General features: G+C 37.0%; 1 protein-coding gene across 1 annotated transcript in view; it reads left to right on the forward strand.

Annotated features, from left to right (window-relative positions):
* MOXD1 (monooxygenase DBH like 1) overlaps positions 1-16,871 on the forward strand; it is an 84,749-nt gene extending 67,878 nt beyond the window's left edge. Inside the window, exons 9-12 of the mRNA XM_028125370.2 lie at positions 258-317; positions 4,400-4,542; positions 14,776-14,944; positions 15,417-16,871. Of these exons, the coding sequence (XP_027981171.2) occupies positions 258-317; positions 4,400-4,542; positions 14,776-14,944; positions 15,417-15,617 (573 nt within the window). The 3' untranslated portion in view covers positions 15,618-16,871. The remainder of the gene's footprint in view (positions 1-257; positions 318-4,399; positions 4,543-14,775; positions 14,945-15,416) is intronic.
* The last annotated feature ends 1,949 nt before the right edge of the window (positions 16,872-18,820 follow it).

An 18,820-nucleotide genomic window follows, 5' to 3' on the forward strand; every position in this document is an offset into this window, starting at 1 on the left:
TGTGCCCAGATAATTCTTTTCCTTACCTAAGGTCATGCAGCTAGAACATGGTGGAGTCTGACCTGAGAGAGACTTATTTGCTTGTTTGCTTGTTTATTATACTGACAGTCTTAGAATTGAGTAGCTCAAGGTTCCCCTGGATCAAATTTCTTAATGAATCTACTCACATAGCAAATAAAACTATTGGCCTACAAATGTATTAGATAAATAAAACAGCCTAAAACTCCAAACTGAAAGCTTTCATTTTTATGTTCTAGGGAGATAATCTAATTACTGAGTGTCGTTACAACACAAAAGATAGATCCCGGATGACTTGGGTAAGAAAATTTTTATGATTATTAAAATTCATTTGTGGAGAAGGAGGAATAAACTTTGATTTTAGAGGAGAAAAAGCAAAAAGCATTCCTATTTTGGAGGCAAAATTCTTGAACATCTTGAGCAAGAAACACCATAAAAGTGAAATCAGAACTATGTTAGCATTTTATCAGATTAACTAATGATTCTACAGCAAATTTGCAGTATAATTTATTAACCCTTTCATGAAAAGCTATTCTAGTCATCTAGTTTTTTCTCACCAAATCATATTAATTAGAGACCTGTGGTCGCAAGTGACCATCTGCTTGAGTCCGGACTTAGATGAATCAAGAACTTCAAAAGGAAGAATGAATTGCATCCTGACCCAAAGAGAAATTTGGTCCAGCAGATTTACTGAGGAGTCCTGACAAACACTCAAGAAATAGACCATTCATGCTTTACATAGTTTCTCCCAGGGAATACCTCCCACCAACTCATTTTATGAAGTTAGCATAATCTTAATACTAAAACTTGGTAATGACACTATGAAAGAGGTCAACAACATGCACCTGATGGAAATTTCTTTGATGGATAAATTCAGCATTATATATAAATGTAATGTTAGGGAAAAATGTAATGTTAGGACCAATTTGGGCTTAGCTAAGGAATGTAAATTGGTTTAAAATAGAAAATACATTAATACCATTCTACATTAGAGATTGAAGGAAAAAGACATGTGATCAGGTCAATAGGGGAAGAAAAAAGTCTTCATAAGATTTAAGTGAGTAATAAAAAAAAGAGCATTTTATAAACTAGGAATAGGAGAGAATTGTCTTAGCCAGATGAAGTTTAACTATGAAAAATCTGTAGCAAATATCAAACTACTTGGATATTAGAAGTAGTGCTTTAATATCAGAAGGAAGACAAAAATATTTATTATCATCATTTCCATTCAACATTGTACTGGAAAAGGAAAAAAAATGAGACATATGGATCACAAAGGAAGAAGCAAAGAAGCAAAACACATTATTCACAGATATTATAATTTTCTACATCAAAAACCTCCTCAAAATTGATATCTAAAACTATTTTAGCATAAATACTAAATAGTATAAATACATTTTACAAACTAAGAATAGTTAAGAAACTATCTCAAGAAAATGCATTTTAAAACTCTAAGTTCTATAGAAATAAAATCTAACATTAGATGTGCTTGATCTCCATGGGGAAAAACTTACAAATCTTTATTTGCAAAACTTTACAGTACACCTAAAGAAATGAAGAGATGCTGTGTTCATGGATAGAAAGGTTCCATAAAATAAAGATAATCCTTCTATTCAAGTTGGCCTATAAATTTGATATAATTTCAGTAAAAAAAAATTCAGAGAGATTTTATGATTTGAGGTTCTGGTATCCTAACTAAGACATCTTTGCCTAGCCATAGCTGTGAAGATTTTCTCTTATTTTTTCGTATTTCTAAAAATTTTACAGTTTTAGGTTTTATATGGAGCAAATAGATTCTGAAATCTACATAGAAGAGCAAAGGGTTAATAACAGGCAAGACACTACTAGAAAGTAAAAGATGGAGACAAGCTACTGGATATGAAGGCTTATTTTAAAGCTATGATGATTGATAGTATATTTGGGTCCAGAGTTAGAATAGTGGTACATAATAGGAATCTTAGAGACTGACCTACAAACACCCTATAAAACTTGGTTTAGAACAGACACAGTAACCATTTAAGTGGGAAAGAATGGACTTTCCATTAAAGAATACTAGCACAACTAGGTATACAATACACAAGCAAGTCACACGTAGATTAAGTATTTAAATGTGAAAAGGAAAATCTTAAAGCAGTTGGGAGAAAAACATGTGAATATATTTTTATGATGTTGGGGGTAATAAGAACTTAAAACATAAAAAGCACGAACTATAAAAGATTGATGAATTTGACTACCTGAAATCTTTTGGTTACCAAAAAGCACTATTAAGTAAGTGAAAAGACAAGTTTTAAACTGAAAAAAAAAAAAATGCAACACATAGATTCATAAAGCATTAGTATCCAGCATATAAAAGAAATTTCATAAATCAGTAATGTAAAACAAATAGACCATAGAAAAAGAGCAATAGACACAAACGTTTCACGGAAATAAAAGCCCAAATAGATAATAAACATATGAAAGGATGAAATTAAATTTCATTTGAAATCAGGATCATGCAAATTTAAACCAGAAGGAGATATTTTCTACCCATCAGTTTGGCAATATTTAAAATTGCAATTCCAATGTGCTAAGACTGGAGTCCTCACACACAGCTAAATGTAAATTTATAAAACCCCTTTGGGGAAAAGCATGACATCATCTGGTAAAGTTGGAGACTCATAGATGCTCTACCCAGTTCCATTCCTGTGTGGATTTCACCTTAAGGTTCCTTTTGCAGGAAGTGTTCTAGGAGAAAATATGTAAAATATTCATGGTAGCATGTAACAACACAGGAACACAAAGCTGGAAACAGCTCAACTATTTATCAAAAAGAGAACAAATAAATATAATATAATATGTCCGTAGAATATATTTATAGTATATATCTGTGAAAATTAATGAATGAAAGCTACGTATGTTAACACGAATGTATCGGAAGAACAGAAATGGCAAGTTTGCAGCCGACCATAGGCAGTATGATGTCATGTATCTAAAGTAGAACATACAAAATGAAAATGTCATTTAGGGATGCATACATACGTCAATAAATGGAGTGTAAAGGGTTTGAAAAGCAATAGGATGATAAACAGTAAGATAATCTTCATCTTCAATTAGGATGGGGAAGAGGAGTATTAAAAATGAGCACAGAGTACAGTTAGTCCATTGGTGTTGGCTTTATTTGTCTCATGCCTTATATATGATTTTGTTTGCATGAAATATTTTACCTCAGACATCATACCTTATTATTTTAGGGGATATTTTGGTGGTCTGACTGGATACTGTCTGTCTTCAGGGCCAGCACATCTAAAACCTAGCCACTGAAAATACCAGATGATAACTCAAAACCGTGTCATTCACTGGGCATTGCCCTTGGTGTCAGGGAATGCCCCACTTGAAGTTATGCTCCCTGCAGTGGGGCAGCCAGCAGCCAATGACTGGTTCATGGGAAGATACAAATGCCTGGCTCCCTTCCTACAATTTAGTACCACTCCAAACAGCCATCCCAGCTGAAGGATAAATTAAATATGATTTTTACTGAGGCATCACTTGTAACCTCATTTGTAAATCAGCTTCTCCCTTTGCCCAATCCTGCTTTGCTCATCAAGTGCAAAACATTGTGTTCTGCAATTTGTAAAATCATTGCATTTTACCCACTGCATTAATTTAAAACTATGAACAATACTGCCAAGTTTTTCACCTTCACTTTTTGAAGAACAGATGATTGGCTGGATACAGAATTCTTGGTTGATTTATTTTTCCCTGCAGCCCTTAAATATGTAATCCCAATATCTTTTTGTTATTTCCATCACTTATGATGAAATATCTTCTCACAATCCGCTTCTGCCGGTAACTTTTTTATTTTCCGAGTGCAGATCAGTGTTGAAAATTCAACACTGTAGAAAATATGTTGTAACAGTTCTAGATTCTGTTCTCCTGAGGAGCTTTGATCTTTTTACTTTCAGTAGCTAATTTACTACCTTGATTTAAAATGTGAACTCTGTCTTCTCTGTGGTATGTGTCTTCTGATGTTTATACGTGACACCGTGATTACAGAAAATTCAGTGCATTCAGGCAAAGAGTCCATCAACCCGACTGATTGGTATCATGTTAACCAAACATCCCCATAATCCTCTCAAATGTTCACTGTGGTGAGTAGTTTACATCACAGGAACAGAACATGAGAGAGATTATTAGGTTGTTTAAGAAAGGCAACTTTTAAGGGATGGAAATCATTCTATTAATTTTTTAATGTGTCTCTACCTCTTTAAAAACCAAATTCTCACTCAGATTATTATTACTCAGCTTTCAGATTTATTACTTTTCAGTATTGGAGGCTTGTGTGCTCTAAGTGTCAGAGATGGTGGAACATAAACTTTTCTAAATAAAATATCTCCATTTTCAGGGAGGATTAAGCACCAGGAATGAAATGTGTCTCTCATATCTTCTTTATTACCCAAGAATTAATCTTACTCGATGTGCAAGTATTCCAGACATTATGGAACAACTTCAGTTCATTGGGGTTAAGGAGATCTATAGGCCAGTCACGTAAGTAGTAAATGGATTTCATAGTGGGGTAGTATACTTCAGAGAAGGATGGGATTCATTTTCCTTTTGGATTTATCACCACATTATGGAATTCCTTTAAGTCTTGTTCTGTTTACTTATTTTTAGCTGGGGTGACAAGGTGAGCTTCTTGGTTGGTATGTCCAGGGTCCCCAAGACTCCCACCAGGTTCAGTGATTTTTCTAAGAGGACCTAAAGGATTCAGCCTATTATTGTATCCATGGCTAATATTTATTACAGAGAAAGAATACAAAGCAAAAATAACCAAAGGGAAAGGCACATGGGCCAAGTCCAGAGATAACCCAGTACAACTGTCCAAGAGGCCTCTCCTGTGGAATCACATAGAATGTACTTAATTCTACTAGCATCGAAGTATGACAACATGCATGAAGTGTTGTCAATGAGAGATACTCATTAGAGACTCAGCATCCAGAGTTTTTACTGAGGGCTGGTTACATAGGTGTCTTCTGCCTAGTAAGTACTAAAATCTAGACTCCTAGAAGGAAAGCAGATGGTCAATACAAATTGCATTGTTTGTACAAATAGTCGAGGCACAGTGAGTCACTCTTCATTTAGAGAGTTTTATATCAGTATAGGAAATTGTTTACTACTTAGGTTCACTGATGCCCGCCAAAGTCCAGCCTTCCAAAGAGGCATTTCTAAGGATGGAATTCTCAGGACTACTGTGTTCACTCGCTCTGCACAATTGAACATCATAGAAACTACTCAAGATAAGATAATAAACAAGATATATATTATTTCTGCCCTCTTGGGATTATATTCTAGAGTGGGGGAGGGGTAAGAAACAATATAAAAATAAAATTTCAGATACTAGTAAATATTATGAAAATAAGACAGTGAAGAAAGTATGTAGCTGTTGTCAGTAGGGTGGTAAATGCCTCCCTGGGAAGGTCTCTTAGTCTGTCCAGGCTGCTGTAACATAGTACCATAGACAGAGTAACTTATAAACAGCAGAAATTTATTGCTCACAGTCTGGAGGCTGAGAAGTCCCAGATCAAGGCGCCAGTGGATTCAGTGTCTGGTGAGGACTCACTTTCTCATAGTCTTCTAACCGAAACCTCACATGGCAGAGGATAGGAGGGAGCTTTCTCAAGCTGCTTTTATGAGGGCACTAATCGCATGAGGGGATAAGACCCCAGCTCATAATACCATCACCTTGAGTGTTAAGATTTCAACATATGAATTTTGGGGGAGACATAAACATTCAGCCCATGGCAGGAGGTGATGTTTGAGCAGAGACTAAGTGATGAGGAGCTAGCCATGGAAAGATATAAAGTGTACTCTTTGCAGAGAGAGAGCCAATGTAATGACATGAGGGTGGGTTTGAACGTAGTGTGTTCAAAGAACAGCAAGAAGGCGAGTTTGGCTGGAATAGGGTGAAATATAGTAGAGGGTAAGTGAGGAGGTCTGACAGCAAGAGGGATGTTATAAGTGACATAAATCACGTAGGACGTTATAGGCGGCATAAGGACATTAGGTTTTAAGTGCAAAGAGAAGCCATTGTAGGATAGAAACAAAGTTGGTTTGGCCACTGAATTGAGAAAAGACTCTAGGAGCACCAGATTGGAAAAAAAAAAAAAAAAAAACACCAACCAAGAGACTGTTGTGATTGCGATGTTGAGTTGTGTTGAGTTGTGAGATGAATGCGTCTGGGACCAAGGGCGTGGCAGTCGAGCTGATGAGAAACAGTTACAAGCAGGTTACCTTCTCATGGTAGCACAGGCTGGACCCACTGGTTGATGCCATCTCAGGGAGGTGATGAGGGAAAAAGAAGAGGAAAGAGAAAATGGTGATGTGTGAGTGCTGTAGGAAAACATATTTGAAACAGAAATGGAAAGTTGTGTTTTGGATATATTAAGGTCGACATAGATAAAAGGATTTTATTCATTCTTAGCAATACCACAAGGAAGAATTAGGGTGGCTGGTGGAAATTTTGGGGCATAGATTTTTTTTAATATAAGGAAGAATTTTCTAATGAAAGAGACTGATATAATTAGGTGAAAGGTACACGTAGATTTTTGAGGGGATATATTTAAGGAGAGGATTAAAAAACATGTCATGAAAATGTGGTCAAATGCATTCAGTGAAGTGGCATGTGATTATGATCTACTTTTTATTCCAAAATATTATAGAGATTGTAAATGATGAACTAAGGGTGCTCTTCTTTTTAAATTATACTATCTGTAAATATGTTCTAGTGAGTTCCTATGCAGACAACCCAGTAACACCAGAACAGAAGTCTGTATCTACTAAAATACAAATAACAAAATGCTTATGTAAATTCATTTGTAGTTCATAAAGTATTTCCATATGTATAATTTCAATTAATTTGTTTTCACACGATTCCAATAGGTAGAGTAGGACTTGCAATCCCAATTTTGTAGAAGAGGAAATAGAAACTGAGGGATTCAGAGATTATTCCATGTCAGATAGTGCATAATCAATGGAGGACCTAGTGTTTGTTGTGTCTCTGATGTACAGAGGGAGATAGATATCTGCCTTTTTATTCAAAATGAATAATTACATATGCAAAAATATAAAATGGTAATGAATATCAAAATAGTATATACGATGTCATTCTAAAAACACTAGGATTTAGTCTTGTTTTTATTTTTTTTCCAAAGATTTCATTTATTTATTTGAGAGAGAGAGAGCAGGAGCAGAGGGAGCAGCAGAGGAAGAGGGAGAAACAGCTTCCCGCTGAGCGGGGAGCCCCATGTGGGACTCGATCCCAGGACCCTGGGATCAGGACCTGAGCCGAAGGCAGATGCTTAACCGACTGAGCCACCCAGGCGCTCCTATAGTCCTGTTTTTAAAACATCAATATTGTTCCTAACTAAGACTTAGTAGCCTTTTTATTCCCTTTAGAATATTTTTTTTTTACATATTGACTAGAAAATTTCCCTATTCAAGAATTAATCTGAGAGCATGTTGAAAGCAAGTGGACATTCAAAGCTGTTTGTTTTATAAGGTGATGATTCAAAATGTATTCTACAACCTAGTTATTTTCTTTTGTGTTCAACCTGTGTCAATTCTCTGAAAACATTCCACTCCCAAGTTCCAGTGAGCTGTGTTAGAGTCCACACCTTTGGTCTCTCCCAGGAAATATTGAAGTTGGGTTTTTCATTACTTATGAAGACAGGGAGAATTGCTTCCCAGAACTAGGCCAGTTTTGAGATGTCATTGTGCACATAAAACCACTTAACTACATGGTTCAATTTATTTATTCTTCAAAAATACAAGTGAGAAGGAGCCTCTGTTGTAAATTCATGTTTAGGCTTTAAATCAGATTTTCAAGAGAGTTCATCCCGCTGACATCAGTGTTATTGAAAGCCAGACCAACAAGGTACTGGCTAAAAGATCAGAAAGAGAAATGGCTTGGATCACTTTTTTTTTCTGTTTTACTGAAGAGAATATTGCGAATTTAGTTTCAGGATACCATACTCAAGAAGAATATCCTATAGTATATAACCCCTACTCTCCTATCCCATGCCTTTAACGTAATGATTAGTTGGGTTCATTGTCTTATTTTATTTTATTTAATTTTTTAAAAATTTTATTTATTTATTTGAGAGAAAGAATGAGAGAGAGAGCACACGAGAGGGGGAAGGGTCAGAGGGAGAAGCAGACTCCCTGCCGAGCAGGGAGCCCGATGCGGGACTCGATCCCGGGGCTCCGGGATCATGACCTGAGCCCAAGGCAGTCGCTTAACCAACCGAAACCTTCTGTAACAATCCTAGGATTAGAGGGGAGCTGGTAGAAATGTAAAGACAACTACATCCTGTCTCAGGATCTGTCTGTTTGAGGGGTTGCGATTTCCCTCTGCCTCCTACAGATCTAGCAGGGCTTATGGAAAAACAAAAGGACTCATAAAGATCAGAAAACAGACTAGATTATGCATTTAGATAAATTCTGTGTTCTCTGCTGCACCACACATCGACCCTGTCTACGTAGTTCCAGTGAGGCTTATGTCATGGGACGTTTGATGTAATTTGTTCAATTTCTAAAGAAGAATCAGGGCATGTGTGTATATTTTTCTTTGTAAGAAAAATCACTTCATGTTTATAATGTGTAAAAATCCCCCATGCTTGTTATAAGGGCTTTAAGGAATGCAGAGAAAAAGGATTCAAAAAGAAGGCACAAGCAATCACCTCAAATTTTGTTCAAAATAAACAATGCTAACATTAATTGAATGTTATTACAGACGTCTTTCTGTGGGGTGTTGCCATAAAGATGAATGGATTGCTGTTGTAAAGATGATAATTTGTGCACTGTTTCAAATAACACATTAAATCTTAATTTTGTTTAATTTATATAAAAACACGGGGCGCCTGGGTGGCTCAGTTGCTTAAGCATCTGGCTTCTGCTCAGGTCATGATTCCAGGGTCCTGGGATCGAGTCCGGCATCGGGCTCCGTGCTCTACGGGGAGCCTGCTTCTCTCTCTCCTGCCCTTCCTGCTTGGGCTATCTCTCTCTCTCTCTCTGTCAAATAAATAAATAAATCTTTACAATATTTATATAAAACACAAAGCTAAAACTGAACAGTTGTTGAACTTCAGATAAACGTGGTTGCTGTTATTGTTTTTAGCCACGAGAGGTAATATTTCATAAAAGGGTCTCAAATGTTGAGAACATAGATTATAAAAGACATTAAAATGTTGCACACCCTTGTTTCACTACATGTTTCGACTTCAGATCATAAAAGATGAGGACATTCATACTTTCACATTTTCCCCCACGTCCCTTTTCCATACCTCCAAATATTTATTACTTAGATTATAATTGTTGTATTTTCAAGATTTTAAATTTTCCCACTTATTTCTCAAACCAAATTCCCACAATATTTAATGCAACTTTTAGAGTTTAATAGATTCAGTGGTAATCCGTAATCTTATAGGATAGCTACATTTCCAAGCTCTTTGATTTGAGTCATCAGAATGTTATTTCCAAGTTGGTTCATCAAGAAGGGTTTCCAAGTGCTTTATGTCCTCCATTTTGTTTTGTTGTTGCTCTTGTTTTGGTTTTTGTGTGTGTGTGAATTTCTGCATTTATATCTGGACAGCATTTGGCTGGATATAACATTTTGGGGCCATACCATTTTTTTCCCCTTGGGAGCTCTCTTTGGATGAATGGTAATATTCCTCATCTACCTGTAGAATTCGTGAGTTAAACTGAACGTATTTCAGTGTTGAACATCTGCGTTAAATTTTCCTGAAACACAATGTGTTCTTTCATTACATATATTCATTTATTCATTTTATTATGATGCAAAAATATAAAATGGTAGGATTTAGTCTTGTTTGTGATTATGATTAGCACTTACTATTATAGGGAAAATTTTTTTCTTATATTATATCTACAAAGTGTTTTCTAATCTATTTGGAATTTTTCACAAGTGCTTTTTCTTACAATTTTTTGGAAGGGTTCTTCTGCTTCTTGCTTTTTCTAATTTATTTGGTGCTAAATTTGTTTTATCATAAATTTATTTCCATTGCTCTGCTGCATCCCTTTTCATCTCATTCTGTTGTTTTAAATTCCTGTATGTGAGCTCTTGTTTAATTAAATTCATGCTCTTATTAAATAAACTTAGCACATGAAACACTTGTGGGAATTCTCTCTGGTATAATTGGTTTATATTTTCTTCTAGAGTCAGCTTTTTCTGTCTCTTTTCATGAAATGTGATATAATTTCTTCTTTCCCAATGTTTTCAGGCTTGTTATGTCATTTCTTGCTTATGCTGAGCTAATTCTATCTAAAACGTCTCTTTGCTCTGATAAAATGTGGGTGAATTCTTGTCTACCTTCTAAGCAAATGTGACAGTAGCCCTCTGTCTCTGCACAGTGCAGTTTGAGGTTTGGCTGACATATTTTATGTACACACTTTACCGTATTTTGAGGGTAAAGGGCTGTGGGGATAGAGGTATAGAGGTGGGACTGTAGACCCTGGATTACAGTGGATGGGTTATTCCTTCCTCAGACGTTCTTAAGAAAATCAACCGAGGAAGTTTTATTTTTTTTAATAAGATTTTTTTTTTAAGGATTTATTTATTTGAGAGAGAGAGAGAGGGTGGGGGAGCGGCAGTGGGAGAGGGAGAGAGAGTCTTAAGCAGACTCTGCACTGAGCACAGAGCCTGATGCGGGGCTCGATTTCACTACCCTAAGATCATGACTTGAGCTGAAACCAAGGGTCAGACACTCAACCGACTGTGCCACCCAGGCTCCCCTTTAAAGGTTTTATTTTTAAGTAGTCTCTCCACCCAACGTGTGGCTCAATCTCACAACCCAGAGATCAAGAGTCACATGCTCCACGGACCAAGGCAGCCAGAGGGCCCCCCGCAGAAGTTTTCTAACTGGCTGGGGCTGAATCCCTTTCCATAGAGGAATGTCTGAGGCCTTACATCATGCGGTCAAATCTGCTGTGGCCCAGAAGCTTCTTTTCTATGAGGGAGACAACTTTACTGTGGGCTTCCCAATGTTCCTCTATTCTTGGAGTGTCAAAAGGATTCAGAGTTATACCTTGTTAGGTCAGATTTCCTGGCTTTCTTCTTTAACAGTTAGATTGTGTATGACATGATGTTGTCTTTTTTCTCATTGGCTTGTTGGTATGTTTTTATTTCTGTTTTGCAATTTTATTTTAAAGTCACATTGCTTGAGGTAGAACTTACCTATGACAAAATGCACCCCATCACAGACAAGATATAGAACATTTTCATCACCCCCATAAGTTCTCTCCTGCTATGTGGAGACAGTCCCACCTCCCACACAAAGCTCCAGGAAACTGCAAATCTGCTTTCTAGCACTACATTAGTTCGATCTTTTCTAGGTTTTATAAAAATGGGATCCTACAGTATGTACTCTCTTGTGCCTGGCTTCTTCGATTCAGGATGTTTTTGAGATTCATCTATGTGGGTACCAGCAGTCCACTCCTTTTTATGGCTGAGTAGTATTCCCTTGTGCGGATACACCACAATTCATCAACTGATTCACCAGTTGAAAGACATTTGGATTGTGTCCAGTCTCTGGCTATTATGAAGAAAGCTGCTATGAACAGTATTATATTAGTCTCTGTATAGACGTGTTTTCCATTTTCTGGACTAGCACGAGTTCTGGAATCACTGGATTTGTTTAACTCATAAGACTCTCAAAATACTCTCCAAAATGAAGTTTCTTTTTACATGCTTACCAGTAATGTATAAGAACTCCTAAATTTTATTTATTTTAAGTGTATGTAGTGGTATCTTATTGTGATTTTATTTTCCATTTCTCTTATGACTAACAATGTTGATCCTCTTTTCACATGCTTATTGGTCATTTATATATGTTCCTTTTTAATTGTTCAAATTTTTGTCCATTGTTACGTTGGGTTACTTGTTTTTTTATTATTGAGTTGTAAGAGTTCTTTATATTTTTAGAGTTCTTTATACGTAAGATATAAGCTTTTTGTCAGATATATTTTTACCACTAATTTCTCCTAGTCTGTGGAGATTTTCATTTTCATTTTTTAATGGTATTTTTTTGATGCCCATTTTATCATTTTTTATTTATTTTGTGCTTTGGATATGCTGTGTAGGAAGTCTTTGCTTACCCAAGGTTTTAACAGTTTTTTCCTGTTTTTCCCCCCTAAAAAGTTTACAGTTTTTAGGTTTTATATTTAGATTGATGATCCATGGTGAGTAAATTTTTATGTGTGTTATGAGGTAAATACTGACGTTCATAGTTTTTCATATGGATATCAAGTTATTCAAGAACCATTTGATGAAAAAAAAAAAAAACCTTACCTTTTTCCCATTGAATTACCCTGGAATGTTTGTTGAAAATCATTGGATCATATACTGACTATTTCTGGACTCTGAATTCTGTTTCACTGATGTTCATGTTTAGCTTTACTCTAATATCACACTCTGTTATCATAGTTTTATAATAAGTCTTGAAATAAGACCATGTAAGTCCCAAAACTTTGTCATTTGTTTCTTTTCCAAAATTATTTTGGGTAGTCTAAGTTCATTTATATATATATTTTTTAAATCAACTTGTCAATTAAATTTACAAAGGAAAATTGCTCACCAATATTAAGTCATAATGTAATTTGTTTTTATCAACTACAGTGATTCGTAAATAATACCCTCTTATTTATATATGCATCTGGGTAGACATTTACACACTGCTCAGATGTACAGAAATGAGACTGTTTTAATTTCTAAACCATTCGCAATATTCCTAACCAACTCCCAGTCCCCATGAAAGCAGAACTTGCTACTTCAAGGTAACCTGTTTCTGGTTTAAAGCTGAGTGTTTTAAGGAAAAATACTCAGGATAAATATTTACTTTTTCAGGATTTCTCCTCCTTCCGTCTGTCCATTCCCTGTTCTCCAGGAGTGATCCGGAAGTGTGGTATAGGATAGGCTGGAAGGGGTAGGAGGTTTGTTGGTGTGATGTCATTATAGATAGAGGCCTGAACAAAGTCAGAAGGAATGGAGAGGAGACAATAAATATGAGTCCAGCTGCCATCTCAGAGAGGCTCAGGACCACGTGCCCAGGTCACTAGCCCCGGGTCATGAGGTCTCCGAACATGTGAACTTTTTCTACATCCTTTTCCATACACTTATAGTAAATTAACAAGTGTGTTTATACCACTTGTTAATTTATGCTGTGAAGTCTCAAAAAAAAATACTGGTTTACTGATTTATTATGGCAGCAAAACTTTTTAAAGATTTCATCTATGTACAGCAATGCACTACTCACTCATCAGCAAGGCTGGGGAAAACGGAACCGATTTAGTCCCCCTTAACGCTTTAGTACGGATTCCAGTGCCACCTTGTGGTGTTTCAGGGGCTAAAGGCTGATGATTTCCTTCCAACATTTCTTACTGGTTATGAAATTGATTTTCTTTTTTAAAAAGATGGACACCTTATCTCTTTGAAAAGCAAATCTTATTTTTAACATTTGATTTTGAAACTTTTAATAAAACCTACCTGTAGCTTTCCACATATTTAAAAGGACATTGTAGGGGTGCCTGGGTGGTTCAGTCTGTTGAGCCACAGACTCTTGGTTTTGGCTCAGGTCATGATCTCACGGTGGGGTGAGGCCCCAGCAGGCTCTGCGCTCATTGTAGAGTCGGCTTCAGATTCTCTCTCTTTCACTTATTAGAGTAAGGGGGCAATAATTTTATTTTAGACATTAAAAATTTATGTTCATAACTCTAAAAGATCAATAAAAGATGGTTAATTTAATTAAAAAGCTAATAATTCAATGTGCCTGAGTAGCTTGTGTGTATGAGAGTAATTAAAGGCATAGATAAATGAAGAAATTGTAGGGGCGCCTGGATGGCTCCGTTGGTTGAACGTCAGACTCTTGGTTTTGGCTCAGGTCATGATCCTAGGGTCGTGGGGTTGAGCCCTGCATTTGGCTCCCCACTCATTGAGGAATCTATGGGAAGGCCCATAGATTAGTTCATGTAAATCTTTGTGGTCTGCCAACACTTACACTTTTCCTTTTTTCAGGAATCAATAGTATAAAACTTACATTTAATGAAAAACATCACTCGAGAAATATCTTTTCAAGCTGATTGTATCATTCTTCTGTGATTTCTTCTTTCTTTCTTCTTTTTTGGACATGAATGTGTTTTTGTTTTTTTTAGAGCAGCAAGTAGAAGCAAGAATATATCTTCTGCGGAGTATTTTTTTTCTCAGTAAAATTTGAAAAATACTGGTTCAGGTCCAGATTTTTTAAATTTATTATCACTTAGGCAAGTCAAAACAGGGCAGCCAGCAGGGGTCAGGCTTTTCAACTCTATGGAACTGAAATTTCTGTGTCTTACAGTAATACATTTCTTTATTACTCCATTAGCGTTAAATTCTGCAGACCAGAATGCATACCAGCTATATTGTTAAGGAGAAACAAAACAAATAAGTGAGGAATTGTGAAGCTGGGGGAAGCTTTCTGAGTCAAAATCATTTATCCAGAGTAGTACCTATCTGCTACTAAAATAAGGAATTTCATTTTTTTCAAAAGACTCCTTACTTGGTATGCGTATTTCTTCTGGCAATTGCTAATGAGTCAATCAATCCTTTGCATTAGATTTTCTATGTGTGTAACAGTGGACAAGTCTGAGGTCTATTTTAGAATGTTGAAAAGTAATGGAGACATGTAATGCTTTTGTTCTGAATATGACTAATTGTGGTTATTTTAAATTCAGGACCTGGCCCTTCATTATCAAAAGCCCCAAGCAGTATAAAAACCTTTCTTTCATGGACGCAATGAATAAGTTTAAATGGGCTAAGAAGGAAGGTCTTTCCTTCAACAAGCTAGTCCTTAGCTTGCCCGTGAACGTGAGATGCTCCAAGACAGACAATGCAGAGTGGTCGGTAAGCCCTACTTTGTTTTCATCTTGGGAGAAACCAGATGTCACATTTTACCTAATCCCCAACAGGTAAAATCTAAGGAACAGACAAATATCCATAAATCCAATGTTTCAGTTGTCTTTTGATATGTCTATAATTTATTTGTTCAATAACTGCTTGCATTGACTGAAAACTCCTGATTCCACTCCCTATGAAGGGGGAAGATTGACTGTCCAACTAAGGTCACAATGAAGCAGGAATAAGATGAGATGAGAGCTTCAAAAAGCAACAGAGCTGAGTTTATATCTCTTCTTCCCAAAGGCCCCTGTGGCTCTCTTCCTCACCTCCCTCCAAGTCCCTAAGGCTCCGATTCCCCTGACGGTTGACTCCTTGGGCAGCCACCCCTTCCCACCGACCCCTTTCACCCTGCCCAAGTGGGGGAGCTGAGCAAGACCTTCTCTTCAATCATTGGCATTGTCTACTCTTTGGGTTTCAGATTCAAGGGATGACAGCGTTACCTCCCCATGTGGAAAGACCGTATAAAGCAGAGCCTTTGGTGTGTGGAGCCTCTTCTTCCTCTTCCGTGCACAGAAATCGCTCTCTTGAGCTGCTCGTGGGCTTCATGGTACTCGGCAGCATGCTGCACAGCACACACTTGTGTTCATCATTCTGTGCCTGGGGACGGTGTTTCCTGTGATCCGAACGTGTCAGGTTAAAGACACTATGGGCATGAAGAGTGAGCATGAGGCCTGTGGAGAACTTCCAGTCACACACGCCCTGCCTCCCCACGTCCGTCCTTCCCTGTCTACCTGAGAGATGTCCATTGAGTTCTCTTCTTTTGCTCAGATATGTCTGATAACATGTATCCATTGCCAATAAAACAAAACTGGACTGACAACCTTTTTAACAAACTTGCACAAACTCAAGTGGAAGTGAAAGAGGTCTTTATTTCCTTCCATGGTTCATTGTATTTAAAGACTCATTACCGTTATTTCACTTTTTAATAATTGGTGATTTGGCTTCCAGATTCCTTTCTTAAAATGCTTTCACCTTAAAAATGTAAAAGAAAGTACTCTCTGTTCCATGTTTCTTCCTCTTTAAAATTGTTTTTTTTTCTTTAATCTTCCTCTTTATTGTTCTTTGGGTGTGACTTCCGCAATTTGACAATGGTCCTCTCTGTCCTTCAGTGTTAACCCAGCTCTGCCCTTTTCTGTAAAAAAACTGATGGGCCCCTTACCTCAGTGCTTTTCAGTGATGCTTATTCTAGCTTCTTTGTTTATCTGAGGCTACTGGTATTCCCAAACTACCCTAAACCCCTCTCAAAGTATTTTCTTTTTCCTTCCCTGCTCAGCGCTGACCAGGTGAGTTTTTTCTTGAGTTCTGTCACTCTCTAAAAGAAAGAAGCTAAGGGAAACACAAAAATGGTGCATAATGGATTGGAGGCTGAGGAGGAAATGTAGCTGGCTGCAAACTCCATGCTGTGAGGGGTCCTTCATGAGGTTCCGGGCCAAAGGCCAGGTAGTACAAGCCAGCCTAGGAGGGTGGGAGGTCCCTGCAGCACCTCACTGACCATGTTGGGTGTCATGTGTGTGGCGTCCTGACTCAATTTAAGTCACAGTTGCTAAGGTAGATTTATTTTTATATTAGTTAATAAACTAACTTTCCTTAGTAAAATCGTCACCAATGGAAAATCTTGTCACTTTTTAGGTTCCCTTTGTGTAGTTCAGCCAAATCTTGTTGTGTGTCCTTTCCTCATTTCTTAACTAAGTCTGTTTGGCTCATATTAATAAACTAAATAAAATTAAATGTTTGTGTGGAATCTTGTACACTCTTTGAAATAAGGAAGAGATCCAGGACTGATGTGTCCAGTCAAATGGATTGAAAATGTTGCATTTTTGTATTCCATTTGTAAGCCCTTTCTCTCCTGCAAACAATGTCTTCAGCACAAACTATATCGTCTTTTAAATAAACATTGTATTTTGGAGTGTTTCCTTCTTGGTTCTCAGAATTTATTGCCTTAATTAAAACTGTGTAATATTTATGAGGCATACTTCATAGTTAACTTTACTTGTTTTTATTTCATAAGTGCTATATCTAATTTTATGATTTTCCATCCAAATACTTGTGTAAGAAACATGATAACCCAAAACACTCCCTGTTTGAAATTTCATGTTTATTTTTACTTCAGAATGTCTGAATTTGAGATGTCAAAGTAAAGTGATTTCCTTTGGAAATTATGTAATAATATATTTGTTTTCATTGTTCTTAGTGAGGAAGGTGAATATACAGGCTAGAAAGGGATACACAGCTTTTGAATATACAGGCTAGCTGTGTATTCACATACCCACAGCTTGTGGATTCAGGGAATCTACGGTTCCAGTTGATGTACTAAGAATGAAGCTGACATTCTTCTCTTAGGAATTCTCCTGAATGTGTAATTTTGAGGCATTGACCTCTTTATTTGAAATTAAGATAGGTTATCTGTTGAAAATTTGGTAGGATTTGGATTATATTTTTAAGTTAGTTTGCTCTTACAATGAGCAGAACTTCCTGAAGAGCCCAGGCTTTTTTTTTTTTTTTAATTTTATTTATTTATTTGACAGAGAGAGACATGGCGAGAGAGGGAACACAAGACGGGGAGAGGGAGAGGGAGAAGCAGGCTTCCCGCTGAGCAGGGAGCCCAATGGGGAGCTTGATCCCGGGACCCTGGGATCATGACCTGAGCCGAAGGCAGACGCTTAATGACTGAGCCACCCAGGCACCCCGAGCCCAGGCTTTTTACTCTACCCTTGGTCACATTGCATGACCTGTTTCTTAGGCTAGCAGGATTGCCTGAGACCCAAAGGAGGACAGAGTCTCCATGTCTGATGGTCCCTGCTTTGATCCTTCATGCAGGAAGGGTGGGAAAAACATATGTGATGACACCAATATTCACCAAAGCTGGATAAGGTTGAGCGTATCTTGGATGATCACTTTCTCTGAAGGAGTCTCAGCAGGATCAAGAGAGTCCTGGTAGTGATAAGAGAGATGCAGTCCACAGAGGCAAACCTATTAAGAGCTTTGAACTTCATCTTAATGGCTAGGGAGGCCCATGATGAGTGGCAAACAGAAGGACACAGGGAAGCACGGTAATGCATTGTACATAATTGTACTGTACAATTTGCTCACCCAGACTTATTGTTGGATACATAGCCATCTCTTGTTTTCCAATATGATAAACATTGTTGTGATTATAAGTATTTCCTTACAATAAATTACTATAAGTGAAATCACAGAATTAATAATTATCTTTTTCAAGAATTTTGAATTAATTATAAATTGAATTTTGATGAATATTGCCAGATGTCTTCAACTTTTTGTTTAAATTATTTTCAGATGGTTCAGAATTCTATCTACCTATCCATCCACCTAACTATATCTATTATCTATTTATCTATCTACCATCCATCATCTATCTACAGAGAAAGGATGATAATTTAAATATGGCAAAATGATAACAATTGAGGACTCTGGGTGAAGGATTTTTAAAGATCTATTCTTTTTAAGTTTGAAATTATTTCAGAATAAAAAGCTACAAATGTGAATGAAATAATGAAGGATCCACCTACAGTACAATGATCCAAGCAGTCTTTCTCCCCAAGGCAGTAACCCGCCGTTCTGGAGAGGCAAAAAGAGAAGTTGGGTTGTGATTATTCCTCAGATCCTCTGGGAGATTATTTCTCAGTTTGTCAGTTCTGACTAAAGATGGGCATATGCCCAGTTTGGAGGTTCAGAACAAACAAAGGGCCTTGAAGAATCCAGAGAGTGAAGAAGGATCCCCGAAACAAAATAGCAAGAGGTCTTGGAGTTTGGAATCATTCAAACACATATATATTATTTGTGTTCTTCCCTGGATTATAA

This window comes from Eumetopias jubatus, unplaced genomic scaffold (assembly GCF_037043125.1).
Source record: "Eumetopias jubatus isolate StellerSeaLion01/CBP00866 unplaced genomic scaffold, mEumJub1_p1.0 scaffold_6, whole genome shotgun sequence".
NCBI lineage: Eukaryota > Metazoa > Chordata > Mammalia > Carnivora > Otariidae > Eumetopias > Eumetopias jubatus.